The following is a 14,217-nucleotide window of genomic DNA, read 5'->3' on the forward strand; positions in this document are numbered from 1 at the left end:
CTCCCCCATCCCAGATAGGGGTTCTGGGGAGGAGGCAATGCCCAGCCGGGCCCCCCTGCCCTTTCTAGAGCCTTCTGTATTTTTTTCTACAATGGGTTTTGTTGCTAGTTGCACATAATGATGGCAACTTCTCTGTGCTCAGATGCCGGGATCCTTAATCTTAGGGAAGAAGAAAGGGCATTTGAAATCTGGTGGAAATGTAAGGGACTTCAGGGTGGGCTTGGGGCTGTAACAGCACTTCCCAGATGTCCGGCACTTCTAAGCATTCAAACCGTTTCCCTGGCATTGTCTTACACTAATGTTCAAAATTGCCCTATAACGTAAGCTAGTATTGTGACCTGCATATTATAGATAGGGCAGTGATGGTGAGAGTGGCTTGTGACAGAAGGAAGATATGAACCTTAGATCCAGAGGAGTTAGCCGTGATAATCTGTAGTTGCAAAATAGTAAGGAGTCCAGTAGAACCACAGTAGCTGTGGTTCTCGAAAGCTGATGCATCTGATGAAGAGAGCTGTGGTTCTCGAAAGCTTATGTTACAGTAAAGCTAGTTAGTCTTAAAGGTGCTACTGGACTCTTTATTAAGATCTGAACCTTGGCTCTCCTGGTGTTTGGCTCACTCCCTTAGCTACCAGGCTGCACCATCAACCATGTATAGCGATTATTTTGCGATTGTTATCTAAGATTTTAATGACGCTCTCCAGTCACTAGCTCTTAACCTTTGGGATGGGACAGCTACACCATTTAAATCCCTCCTTCCAAACGTGACGCAGAACCTCCTCAGGATACAGTGACGCCTCCCTCCATTAGCATTCCACACCCTGGGAAACTCCTACAGGATGACTCAGCCCAAACCCACCTTCCTGAGTAGATATAAATGACCTGCCAACATCTTCTCCACAGTGTGACACTGAGAGATCTCTCTCTTTTGGTGCTACACCTCTGAAGATGCCAGCCACAGCTGCCGGCGAAACTTCAGGAACTACAATGCCAAGACCATGGCAATACAGCCCGGAAAACCCACAACAACCATCGTGACACAGAACATTGCCTCTGAGCTCACTGTCTCTCTCTCTCGCTCTCTTCCTTCCTTCCAGGCCATTCTGAGCATGTTGCAAGACATGAACTTCATCAACAATTACAAAATCGACCGCCATACGCTTGTCAGGTGGGACGTCGGGCCGATTCTCCCTCTCTCCCCCCTCCTCTCTCTCCTTCAGTCACAACACTGCAGGGCTGGTTGGGACAGGGTTAATCTGGGCCAGGCCCTCACCGCCCCCCCCCACTCCACTCTGGGTAGGGGCAGAGGGTGCCATTCTCACCGAAGGACTTCTCTCCTCCTCCGCAGGTTCTGCCTGATGGTGAAAAAGGGCTACAGGGACCCTCCCTACCACAACTGGATGCACGCCTTCTCCGTTTCCCACTTCTGCTACCTGCTGTACACAAACCTGGAGCTGATCAATTACCTGGAGTAGGTGGATGAGGCTTAGATCTTCTGCAGGGCTCAGCGCTAGGATCTGAGAAGGGGGATATCGGGATACATCCCCTTTGTCAGCCCTCCGCAGCCTGCCCCACCTGCCATCCCTCCCCTGCCTGCTGTCCCTCCCCAGCCTGCCCCACCTGCCAGCCCTCCCCTGCCTACCAGCCCTCCCCAGCCCCCTCCCCCTGCCTACCAGCCCTCCCCGGCCCCAGCTTTCTAGAGCCTGTTGTGTTTTTTCCTACCGTGGGCTTTGTTGCTAGTATTTTATATGCTATGTTTGACTCAGCCAGGACCAGGGCCTTTTCAGTCCTGGCACCAACCTGGTGGAACTCTCTGTCTGTTGAGAGCAGGGCCCAGTGGCATCTGTTATCGTTCTGCCAGGCCCGTAGGACGGAGATGTTCCTCCAGGTGTACGGTTGTGGTTGAGGCATGGGCAAGCTATTCAGATGGCATCCTGTTGAGGGGGTGGGGGGATTGGATGCCCCCCCCAACCTCCAGTTTCTGTTGACTCGCTTTAAATAATTTGCCTTCTTGCATTCCCATGGGATATGCTTATGTAGGTTGGATAGTTGGATTGCTGCATTGAATTTTAAATGTATTTTTATCTTGTTAATATGTGTTCTATACATTTAAATGTGTTGTTATCCACTCTGAGCCCACCTGCAGGGAGAGCGGACTATAAACTTAATCAAATCAAAATATTTTAAATGGCAGATGGGGACATTGAAACAGCCCCCGAACAAGGCGAGCCAAGTGGCGTGTGCGTGCTCCAGTACGGATACCCCAGCTGCGGGTGATGGTAATGGAAGGGTGTGATCTTCCCCAGTGGGTGATCCTACACCCGTTGTCCCTGTGCCTGCAGCTTGACTCCAAGCCGAGTGGGCATTGCAGCTCTGCTAGGGCCACGTGGTCTCTTGGCTGAACCCGATGCTGTCTGCGGACAGACTTCCCAGGCGGTGACTCATTGGCAAGTCATAGGGCCGGTCCACCTCGATGCTCTAATTCTTCTCCCGTTCCTCACTCTTCAGTTAGGGGGCACATTTCTCCTGAGAAATCATTAGGGGCTCATCCCACAGTGTCTGTCAGATGGCCTGTCCCTACCCCACCACACGCTCATCTCGGGGCCTGTCTGCGTGCCCCTGATGCCCTTCCAAAGCCAATTTATGCTGGTGTGTGTTGTTTTTCTCTCGACAGAGACATTGAAATCTTTGCCTTGTTCATCTCCTGCATGTGCCATGACCTGGACCATCGAGGCACAAACAACTCCTTTCAGGTGGCTTCGGTATGGCTTGAAGGAACCTTTCCGTCCGCCCCCCCCCCCACACACACACACTGTGAAGGTCCTGGGTGAAGGTGGGAGTGAGGAATTATATTCCTATTGCACCATTTCGTCAGCTGGGGCTCTGCAAACCAAAATAAAATGATATAGGAAGGGGAGAAATACTCGAACGGGGACCCAAGCTGTGGGTCACTGGAAGCATTTTTATAAAATGTTTTGGGGGCTTTTGAAACATCCAAGAGGCCCCCTACGAGTGTTCGAAGGAAGCAAGATCGGCCCTGAGTGAGCTTTCCATTCCAAGCACTTTCTAGTGAGGTCTTTTAAAAAGAAAGCTCTCTCCGTATCTTTCAGCTGTGGTTCTGCGTACAGCCGAGTGAAGGTCCCTATGAGGGCCAAGCTATGAGTGACGAATGACACTTGAATGGCAAGTGGATCGAGTGGAGCGCAAGCGGAGGGCACCCGAACAGGGAGGGATACACTTGCCATTCAAGGGTCATTCGTCACTCGTAGCTTGGCCCTGAGTGACAGGATTATTGTGCCTCACAGAGTTATTGAGGGGGCAAATTTGGGGTGGGGTGGGGGGGGACCTGAGCTTAGGGTTGCCAACTCTGGTTTAAGAAATTCCTGAAGATTTGAGGGTGAAGCCTGGGGAGGGTGGGGTTGGGGGAAGGGAGGGGCCTCAGTGGGGTAAAATGCTATAGAGTCGCCCCTTCAAAGCAGCTGTTTTCTCAAGGGAAATGGATCTTTGTAGTCTGGTGATCCATTGTCATAGATCCAGAGGAGTTAGTCGTGTTAGTCTGTAGTAGCAAAATAGTAAAGAGTCCAGTAGCACCTTCAAGACTAACCAACTTTATTGTAGCATAAGCTTTCGAGAACCACAGCTCTGTTCGTCAGCTGCATCGTCAGAAGCATCTGACGAAGAGAGCTGTGGATCTCGAAAGCTTGTGCTACAATAAAGTTGGTTAGTCTTAAAAATGCTACTGGACTCTTTACTATTTTGGTGATCTGTTGTAATTCTAGGAGATCTCGAGCCACCACCTGGAGGTTATCGGTCCTATCTTGCACCCAAATTCTTCCCCTCACCCTCTGGGGCCTCTCCTTATCCAACATGGTGCAGTGGCTTGAGGTCTGGGAGCTTAAGGTCAGCTTAAGGTCTGGGAGAACCAGGTTCAAATCCCCGCCCTGCCATGGAAGCTTCCTGGGTAACCTTGGGCTAGTCAAACACTCTAACCTACATCACAAGGTTGTTGTGGAGATAAAATGGAGAAGAGGAGAATGATGTACGCCACTGGGAAGAAAGGTGGAGTATAAGTGAAGTAAATAAATAAATAAATAAGCCTAAAATGAAGCCCCATCTCTACTCTGTGTCTCCTCGGCCTTGCCAACCTGACATCTCTTCCTTCTGTCTTTCAGAAATCGGTCCTGGCTGCCTTGTACAGCTCAGAAGGTTCTGTGATGGAGGTAAAGAAGAGTCTCTGTTTCCCTTGAAAGTTTAAGAGAGAAAGAGAACCAACAGGACAGACTATAGGGAAGAGAATCAGGAAGCAATTTCTTAGGAATTCCAAGGTCCCGTTTTGTAGTGTGAAGGGGGAAGGCAGCAGCCACAGGTCTTTCTGTAGTGTAGAAAAGAATAAATAGACAATCGCAAAGAACTGCAGAAGTTAATGACCTGTGGGAAGCATGTATTCTATTCATTTTCTATCTTTCCACAAATGCATGCCGTCTCAAAAAATCTGCATGGTATTGCCAGACCGCCTTAACACACAGGACTGTTTTATTATTTATTTTTCACAAGGCTTGCATCCATATATGGTTAGATATTGCACTATAGACATGTTTCTAACGAAGGGTGCTCTGACTCTCCAAAGCATCCACCCTGAACATCTTGTTGGTCTCTAAGGTGCCACTAGACTCATATTCTTCTGCACTATCGCAATCATTCATGGCTGGATTTTCCCATGTGGACAAGACAAGCGATCTAATTGCAAGCGATTGCTACAGTGCACAGCCAGAGTGTAATATCGATCAAGGTGGTAAAGATAAGCTCTGAGCCAAGATAAGCTGGGTTTTGTGACCTGCGCTCAAAGGAAAGCTAAGCTGATATGCATATATTTTCTTTGGCTGGTTTATTCAGCTTCTGCTAGCATAGAAGAGGAGCAGTTTCCTATGCTGAAAACCCTTCTGAATCCTGGTTTGAATTTGGAGATTTCGCCCAGCATGGAACTTTAAAGTCCATCTTCTCAGCCAGGACTTGAAACTTGCTTTTTAAAATAAATGGACAGCAGAAATTCTCAGGATGCTAAATTCTCTACTTGTGCACATGATGCTGATTGGCTCCGGGGGCTGGGGGGTGGGGCTTACAATCTAAACCTTGGGAAAGGGAGGGATGTGGGAGTGGAGGTTGATGAGGGAGGGGGGAATGCTGCAACTGTTCTGCGAAACGTTGGTTGCTGCTGCTGTCTGTTTCCCAAGGGACCATTTTCAGCGGAGAGGCGTGTTCTCCAGGAACTGATCCCATTTCTCTCTTGTGGACCCCACTGGCTCACATGCTGAGATCCCTCTCTTTGTTTTCCATGTGCAGAGGCACCATTTCGCTCAGGCCATTGCCATCTTGAACACCCAGGGCTGCAACATCTTCGATCACTTCTCCCGAAAGGTGAGTCAGAAGAGGAGCTGCCCAAACGCTGGCAACACTGCCTAGGTGGAAGGCAGGGGCATGCTTGTAAAACACCCCATTTCCCACACCAAGCACCCCCATCCCCAAGTTGCTGGTGGCTTTGCACCCCTGACCGTGTGCTGTGTTCATTCATTCTGCCTTTCCTCCACTGATTAAAAAGTCGTGAGGCTGGCAGTTCCTTTAGTTAAAGATATTGTCTCCCAATATGTGATTGGTGATTCAGAATATACCTCAGCAACTGCAAAATTTGATACAGCATGGTTAATGGTCGTGCCCAGGCATGTATGCGCATGCACATTAGAGATGAGGCACACGAATAGACGTGGCCGTAGGACTTCCCCATACCAGCCTCTCCCATTGGGCTATTTTCTTGCTTAAGGATAGTAAAGTCAAGTCTGATTGGCACTCTAGGACTACCAACGGATGCTGGATTTGATGAGAGATATTATCCTGGCCACTGATCTTGCACACCACTTGAGAATCTTCAAAGACCTCCAGAAAATGGCGGAAGGTAAAATCACCTCTCTTTGCCCACCTTCTTGGTGCTACTTGTGGATATATGATATCTGGGGAATTGTAGGATTTGTAAAGCTAAAGGTGGGAGTTTTCCTATGGAAGAACAGCACACTAAAAAAAAAAAAAACCCTCCTCCAAATGGTACCACAGAGAAGTTAATGTGATCTAGCAGCTTGCGCGTGGTCAAAAACATTTTCCTTGAATTAAAAATGCACACTAAGCAACAGAAAAAGGAGGGGAAACAGAAGAGCCTGTTGCTCCAACAAGGCACGCATAGGTGTACCCTTTGTGATCTCTGAATATTTTCAGACACATTCCTGCCATCACGAGAGCTGGAAATTTGTGTGTCTGTGTGTGCGCGTGCACACACTTTGCAATGAAACCAGATTCTCTGTGTAACAGAACTTACAACTCAGATAATGGATCATCCCATAAAATAAAGTTTTTGGCTTGGTAAACATTCGTCGCTGCCTTTTGTGAAGTCAGTGGTTGTCATGAAGGAGGGGGAGCATGGCTGAAGGCCACAGAAGGTCCCCAGGTTCAATCCTGGCTGGCAGCTCCAGTGAAACAGATCTCAGGAAACAGGAATGATTGTTCTCTGCCTGACACCCAGAGAGCTACTCTCCAGCTAAAATACGCAGCTGATCCAGGGGTAACAGAGCATGCAAGACCCACCGCTCTGCCTTCTTCGGGGCCTCTCGACTGAGCTGCCCACATCTCTGTAGTTCTTCACGAAACAAATGCTGCTTCCTTCTTCTTTGCAGTGGGCTATGACCCCCAAAACAAGAACCACCACAGCCTTTTGCTGTGCCTTCTCATGACCTCCTGTGACCTCTCAGACCAGACGAAGGGCTGGAAAACCACCCGCAAGATTGCTGTGAGTAGTGAGGGTCCAATCCTGCACAGCCCATCTTTCCTGCTTTCCCTAGGCTGCATATATTGTTCTCCTCAATGAACCTGGAGACAATCACCCTGGAGCACCCATCCCCTCCATTGAGGGTAGATGGGGTATAAAATGTTGGGGTTTTCTGTGATGTCTGCTCTGCTGTCCCCCTATAAAGTGAATTTGCAGAAATTGAGTTTATTTGCAAATTAATGCACACACACCGGGCTTAATAGAGACATTAAATTCTTCTTTCACTAAATATGCTGATATTCTGCTTTTTAAAGTCAACTCTAACAAACTAATTATCATATTATTATACCTTGCATCCTTATTTAAATACCCCTCCTACCTTCTGGCTGGATAAAACCCTACAAAGCAGCTGAGGAAGGGCGCTTTGACGCTTAAAAGCTCCTAGCCTGGGAATCTAGTTGTTCTTTTAGGTGCTACTGGATCCAAATCTGTCTGCCTTGGGACACCCTTGAGCCCTTCCGTCAGGAGCACAGAAAGCCAAAGGGTTCTGTGCAGCCAACGTCCCTGCCCCAAGCACCAGGCGATCAAATGGGATTTGGCTTCCCATTGCTAATGCATTGTGCCTCAGAACAGCCATCTGGGTGGCCACTGATGAATTTCTGGCTCCATGCTCAGATAGATGGTGCCTGCTGTCCCCTCCCGGTAAGCAAAGGTGGCCAGGTCTGTGTGTGTGACTCACCTGTCTTTGCTCAGTTGGGAGGCGCTGCTGCTTAGCTCCAGGAAGTTCCATCTTTAAGAGAGAGAGAGAGAGAAATCCTAACACTCTCACAGTGGGCCTGCATTTTCCTGCTCCTTTAATAATGGCAGGAGTGGCCGATCTTCAGAGGACAAAGCTGTTTTCATCCTGAGTTTCTGTACTGGAAAACTCCACTTCAGATTCTGTCCTGTTAAAGGAGTCCAAGTAGCAAGTGTTGGGGGAAGACCTTTCTCCACCAGAAACCCTGGAGGGATGCTGCCAATCAAAAGAACAGATGATAATTAAGCTGGAGGGATTGATGTTCTGAAGGAACTCAGTGGGATTGACTTGGCCAAGCAGCCAGTAGTGTGGCCCAGTGTCCCAGAGAGTGTTGCAGAGAGTGTTTCCCAGAAGGTGGTCACCACTAGAGATGGGCACGAACCTGAATACGAACCAAAAAAACCCACGAACCAGCCCGGTTTGTGGATCGTGAACCAGTGGTTCGTTGAAGCTCTTTTCCACAAACTTCCACGAATTGGTCTACTGGTTCGTTTGGTTCATATTAAAAGGCATTTTAAATAGCCATTTCCCCAGGGAAATGGCCATTTAAACTGTTCCTGCCACTTGCAAGCGGTAGGTCTCTTTAAACACCCAAATCCCACAAACCCCAGCTAAGCAGCCAGAAAGGGGCATTTAAACCCCACAAACCATGAACCACGAACTGGTTTGGGAACTTGCCCCAGTTTGTGAGAGTTTGTGGTTCCTGGGTCGTGGAAAGCCATGAATCATGAACCGCCTGGTTCGGTTTTTTTTGTGGTTTGTGCCCATGTCTAGTCACCACACCTCAAAAAAGATATTATAGCGCTGGAAAAAGTGCAGAAAAGGGCAACTAGAATGATTAAAGGGATGGAACACTTCCCCTATGAAGAAAGGTTAAGGAGAAATGACGACTGAGGGGTGACATGATAGAGGTTTACAAGATTGCGCATGGGATAGAGAAGGCAGAGAAAGAAGTATTTTTCTCCCTTTCTCACAATACAAGAACTCGTGAGCACTCAATGAAATTGCTGAGCAGTTGGGTTAGAACGGATAAAAGGAAGTACTTCTTCGCCCATGGAATTCACTGCCTCAGGAGGTGGTGGCAGCTTCAAGCATAGACAGCTTCAGGAGGTGGCTGGATAAACATATGGAGCAGAGGTCCATCAGTGGCTATGAGCCACAAGGTATAGATGGAACTCTTTGTCTAGGGAAGTGATGCTCTGTATTCTTGGTGTTTGGAGGGGGGCAATCAGTGGGAGGGCTTCTAGTGTCCCTTCCCCACTGGCAGACCTCCTGAGGACACCTAGTTTTTTGGCCACTGTGTGACATAGAGTGTTGGATTAGATGGGCCATTAGCCTGATCCAACATGGCTTCCCTTATGTTCTTAAGTTTGTGTTAACTGATGGCCTTTGCTTTCCAGGAATTGATCTACAAGGAATTCTTCTCCCAAGGAGATCTGGTATGTAAGAAAACTCCCCAGCAATGGTAGGAGAGCTTCCAGTCTTGCCCAGTGGCACAAACAAGCCAAGCAGTTGTCTGGGGCAGCAGTGATAGCAAGCGATCCAATGGATTAACCCCAGGATCCTGTGCCAAAGATTCAAGGCTGCCATGAGCTGATTGCCCCATTGCGGAGCAAGAGTAGACAAGCATTGTCCTCCCTCTACAGTATTTCCTGGAAATGGTGGTAGTTGATCTTGAGTCACCCATGGCTCATTGTGTGTCTGTTTTGTTTCCCCTGATGTGGCAGGTGGGCTAATGCAAGCCCAGGGAGCTGCCCCGCAACTTGCCATTTCCAGCCCTTGATTTTTCACAAGGTATCACACCCTTGCTTGATTAATTCATTTTTCAAAACTGAGGTACGGCGTGCAGGGAGAAGCGATTTGAAAGGCCTGGCTGCTTTCTCAGAACTCTCCCTTCCTCCTCCAGCCCGGGAACCATCCAGAGACTCACCCAGCACAAGTCCCATTGAAGTGTACATTTGTGTTCTTGTGCAACCCATGTTTGTTGCAGCAGACCTTGAGCAGGAGATGTTCCCAGTCTCTTCTTTGTATTTGCCTGTTCTAAGCGATTTTATGGGGGTGGCATTGAGTTCACAAGACCTATTTTCTGTGGGGAAATCCTAAGGGAACATTGTGATGGCTGTCTTTGGCCAAGAACGTCTCCTTGGGTTGGCACTGAATAACGGGAGGGTGTTATTTCCAGACATGTGGTTGTCTTATTGCAAAGACATGGGGGACGGGGGGGTAGTGTGTGTTGTGGACTTGAGTGACCTGATTCTCCAATCTCTGCAGGAGAAAGCCATGGGCAACCGGCCAATGGAGATGATGGACCGAGAAAAAGCCTACATCCCAGAGCTGCAGATAAGCTTCATGGAACACATCGCCATGCCCATCTACAAGTAAGGGCGGCACTGCATGCTGGATCCAGCTCTCTAGGGGTGGAGGGCAGCAGGCACGTGGGTCTACCTCCTGGCCAGGTCTGGTCTCCAGCAGCCAAAGAGCTGATGAATACCTGGCAACGAAGGGGAGGAAGCCAGTTTGCACAGGCAGGTTGCCCCCCGTAATAGTGGTGGTAATAACCCTTGTCACGTACACGGCACTTGGTTGCAAATATTCAGACTTTTGAATAGCCCACCGCTAAGTGGGCTATGGGAGAGAAGGCAGGCTGAGGCTGGAGGGGCCGTGTTTCCTTCCCTGGTTCATGGGGAAAGTAAGCCAGGGCTGTTAACTGTGTGTTGCCCTCGGGATTCTGAGGCTGAGCAAATACGGCTTGCTGAAAGCCTTGCAGTGAATTTGCAGCAGGCGCAAGATCCAACCTGGGGCTTTCCTGAGTGGATCTGCTCCTAAACTCCATGAGGGCAGCGCTGAGCACGCTGTCGTTGGACTATGGCAATAATTCACATCATGGATTTTGTTATTCCCACTGGAAAATCCAGTTACCCTAGCACTCCAGAGCACAAAATCCAGCAAAGTGTGGATGCCGCCCAGAGCATCTTACCTGGAGTGCAGGAGTGCAGGAGGCCTCGGCAGGCAGAAGGTTGGGGTTGGTTGTCCGGGATAAACCTGATTCCCAAGAAAACCAGGAGGATTCTGGACTACTGGTCTCTGCCTAACCTGCCTCACAGGGGTGTTGCGAGGTAAAATAGAGGAGAGTAGAACCATGCAGGTTGTCCTGAGCTCTGTGGAGGAAGGAAGGCGTAACCATGCGAATGTTCGTTCAATGCTGATGTGCTTGGCACTCGGCCTGTCCAGTCTCGGGCTGCAACTTTCTTCTGAAGGGTCTCGGTGGTGGAACTTGCTGTGTCTTCTCCCTCATCTCCTAGGGTGCTCCAGGACCTCTTCCCCAAATCGTCCGAGCTGTATGAGAGGGTGGCCAGCAACAGGGAGCACTGGACCAAAGTATCGCACAAATTCACCATTCGGGGCCTCCCCAGCAACAATTCTCTGGACTTTCTGGACGAAGAATATGACCTGCAGATAATGGCGGACAACGGGGCCAAGATGAACGGGTGCCTGGACTGCGAAGAGGGGCATATGGGGGCAGTGCTGGAATGATGCCCACGCCGCCCTGACCCCCACTTGGCACAGACTCGGACACACACAAGTGCAACTTTGTAACCTTTTCCCTCCCGGAAAAGGACGGGGCTGATTTTGGAAACCGACAAACAAAAAGGGGTTTTTATTTATACAAGTTCTATCCGCCACAACATTTTCCTCCGCCCCCTTCCACCCCATTTTCCGCCACTCCTCTGCCCCCCATGCACCCCCCCCCATTTCATGGACCGGCCTCTTCCATTAACGCTGAGACTCTGCCCGCTTGCTGTCGTTTTCAGCTTGCTTGCACTGTTGAGTTTAAATGAATGCACAGCCCCCGCCCCCGCCCTTCTGCCTTCGCTCATGTGCTGTAACATCTGCCAGAGGGGTCTGCTATCAGACCAGGTCAGATTTTTTTTAACAGCCAGCAGAGATATGTACAGAGGTTGTTAATTAGCCTGCCCCATGGAAGGGTTCTCTGCTTTGGGTCTAAGAAAAGGGGGTCCCAGATGCTGCGGACACGCAGAGAGTTTCCCTTGCAAGGATGGAAAATATTGCTGTATCCTGTGCTGGGGAGCATATTGTGTGGGTGGGACTGGATTTTTTTTTCCTGCAGGTGGATCTTGAAAAAAAGACTTTTCAATATTTTGTCCCCCAAATTTGATTCAAGCTTTGTGTCGCTGCAAGCAGTTAGCAGAGGAGACCCACCCATTCCCAGCAAATTGCACCAACCATTTCTATTTCTCCTCCCCGCAATTTTGAAACATCTGGTTCCTGACAGAGGCAGGGTACTGGGTGTGCTGAGCTATAGGTGTAAAGCAGTTTGGGAGCCTTTTTAAATTCTGAATATGCAGTGCCCAAGCAAGCAAGGAGTGACCGGCAGAGGACCCCTCCATCCCAGTCAGCTGCAGAAACAATCCAGAATTATATCCATCTTCTTGTCCAAACACATTTCCAGCCTCCGTGCTCCCTGTGTTGCGTGAAGGAGGGCAGCAGGTTGGAAGATCCTGCTTACAGCCAGAGATCCTGATACTGTTTGCCCTGGACACTGGGCAGTCCTGTATCCAATCTGAAACGGAGCCTAAACTTAGCCTGCCCCCTTTTTAGGGTTTCGCACCATCCCTCATTCTAATACAAGTATATTTAGCCATAGCTTACCGCATATCTGTGGCTCATGTTCTCAAAGGCCAAGAGGCAGTAGGAACGTTCCGATCTTCTCAGGATGGGGAAGCAAAACTCGGGGGGGGGGGAGTCCAGTAATTGCAAAGGCCTTAATTCAACATGCCACTCTTCAGTGATGTCTCAAAGTATGGGGGGCGGGGGGCGGGCTCCCAGCCAATTGAATGGGAATAATTGGGGGGGGGCTCCCAGCCAATTGAATGGGAATATTTGGGGGGAGGCCCTCCCAGCCAATTGAATGGGAATAATTGTGGGGAGGCGGGCTCCCAGCAAATTGAATGGGAATAATTGGGGGGGGATGGGCTCCCAGCCAGTTGAATGGGAATAATCGCATTGGAGCATCAATGTGTTTTTGCACCAATTCCCAGTCACTTCAAGACCAAACTAGACATTTCACAGACATGACCTTTTTCCCTTTTAAACTGAAAAGCAGCCTTGGAGGCTGTCACTGGGACAGCTGCCGATCCCCTATGCAGCCTGCTTTCCCTCCACAAATCCATTCCTTTGCAGGGCGAAGTGTAGCTTGGGGAAAATGATTTCAAGTGGCCAAGCCCAAGTGGCAGAGGAACGGATTATGGTACCTCCCTCCCTTTGCTGTGTCTCTGCTCCAAAAGGCAGCTTCCTTGGGATGCTTTTCATTTTAAAACAGATCAGACAGTATACTTGGGGGGCTGTTCACCGCATGAACTGCATGTCGTTTGGTTTAGCCCTCAGTGGGGCTTGTACAGAACATGCTGTCAGCGGATCGGGGCCCCCAGTCTTTTAAAGGCTACTTGAGGGGTCAAATTGAATCTGGTTTGGCGGATAGATCCTCCAGTGACTGTACGGACCTAAATGTACAGTCCTAAATATACAGATTACCCCCTCGGAGCCTGCTTCCTGCCTGTCCACTCCCTGGCTGAAAGACTTCTGCCTGGGAAAAGTGGAGCCACTAAGGAGTGGCGTCCACTGGCAAAACTACAACTCTGTCCAAGTTTCTCTTCAATGAAATTGAGGTGTTTGGGATGTGGATTTGCACGTTGGAGTGGGGGTGGAGGGGCCAGCTGGCTTGATCTCAGGTTTTGTCGTCATATCCTCTAAAGCAGGGATCCCCAACCTTTTGGCACACGGGGGCCGCATTAGAGTGCCCAGTGCCTAAAGAAGGCCACAGCTTAACTCAAAATGCAACAAAATTGCAGGGTGATAGCAGCAAATGAGCAGGTTGGAGGGCCGCACAGAAAGAGCTTGGGGGCCGCATGTGGCCCGCGGGCCGCAGGTTGGGGACCCCTGCTCTAAAGAGTGATATTCATTTTCCACATAGGAGGCAGTGAGAAGAACTCTTCTGTTTATTATAAGTGCAGTTTAACTCCGGGTGGACAAAGTATCTTATCCACTTGATATTTAGCACCCTCTCTTAGGAGGCTAGACACAGAGGGGCTGAAGCCATACAGAGGAAATGGGCCATTCACAAAGACGAAGGTCCCAGCGGGGACACATTTGGGGCTCTGTTGCCCCACTAGACTTTGATGGACCATGGGATCACTAATTCCAACACTTTATTTTGTCATTGTAAGCCTGGCTGTTCAAAAGCAGAAGAGCTTAGGGCTTGAGTGGTGTTGGCTGCCATCTCAGAGGCAGTGGACCATGCACACAATATTTACTACATGCTCAACTATTTTCCAGAAGATTAAAGGGATACCAGCACCACCCACCTCTCTTGCTCGGAGACTTAGATAAGGTAAGATGAAGGGTTTGGCCTTGTCCGTGGCTTGTATACAACATCGGCTTGACTCCCTGACCCCCTGTTGGCTCCTTTTTCTTATCTTAAATCACAGTCTTGATGATTTCAGTTTTGTATCCGGTGCCGAAAAGTGCCTCTTTAGACTATCCTGTTGTGCTTTGCTTCATCTACCTTAAATTTTCTTGCAACGTACCAGCTTCTTTC

The 14,217-nt window shown here is 49.3% G+C and overlaps 1 protein-coding gene across 2 annotated transcripts in view; it reads left to right on the forward strand.

Moving 5' to 3' along the window:
- PDE2A (phosphodiesterase 2A) overlaps positions 1-12,309 on the forward strand; it is a 334,282-nt gene extending 321,973 nt beyond the window's left edge. For both annotated transcript variants that reach the window (XM_054974872.1, XM_054974873.1), the window contains 10 exons: positions 1,095-1,165; positions 1,346-1,468; positions 2,672-2,759; positions 4,170-4,217; positions 5,338-5,412; positions 5,845-5,944; positions 6,714-6,826; positions 9,002-9,040; positions 9,873-9,979; positions 10,904-12,309. In XM_054974872.1, coding sequence (XP_054830847.1) covers positions 1,095-1,165; positions 1,346-1,468; positions 2,672-2,759; positions 4,170-4,217; positions 5,338-5,412; positions 5,845-5,944; positions 6,714-6,826; positions 9,002-9,040; positions 9,873-9,979; positions 10,904-11,135 — 996 coding nt within the window. In that variant the 3' untranslated portion in view covers positions 11,136-12,309. The remainder of the gene's footprint in view (positions 1-1,094; positions 1,166-1,345; positions 1,469-2,671; positions 2,760-4,169; positions 4,218-5,337; positions 5,413-5,844; positions 5,945-6,713; positions 6,827-9,001; positions 9,041-9,872; positions 9,980-10,903) is intronic.
- Positions 12,310-14,217: the final 1,908 nt, after the last annotated feature.

Source organism: Eublepharis macularius, chromosome 3, assembly GCF_028583425.1.
Source record: "Eublepharis macularius isolate TG4126 chromosome 3, MPM_Emac_v1.0, whole genome shotgun sequence".
Lineage (NCBI taxonomy): Eukaryota > Metazoa > Chordata > Lepidosauria > Squamata > Eublepharidae > Eublepharis > Eublepharis macularius.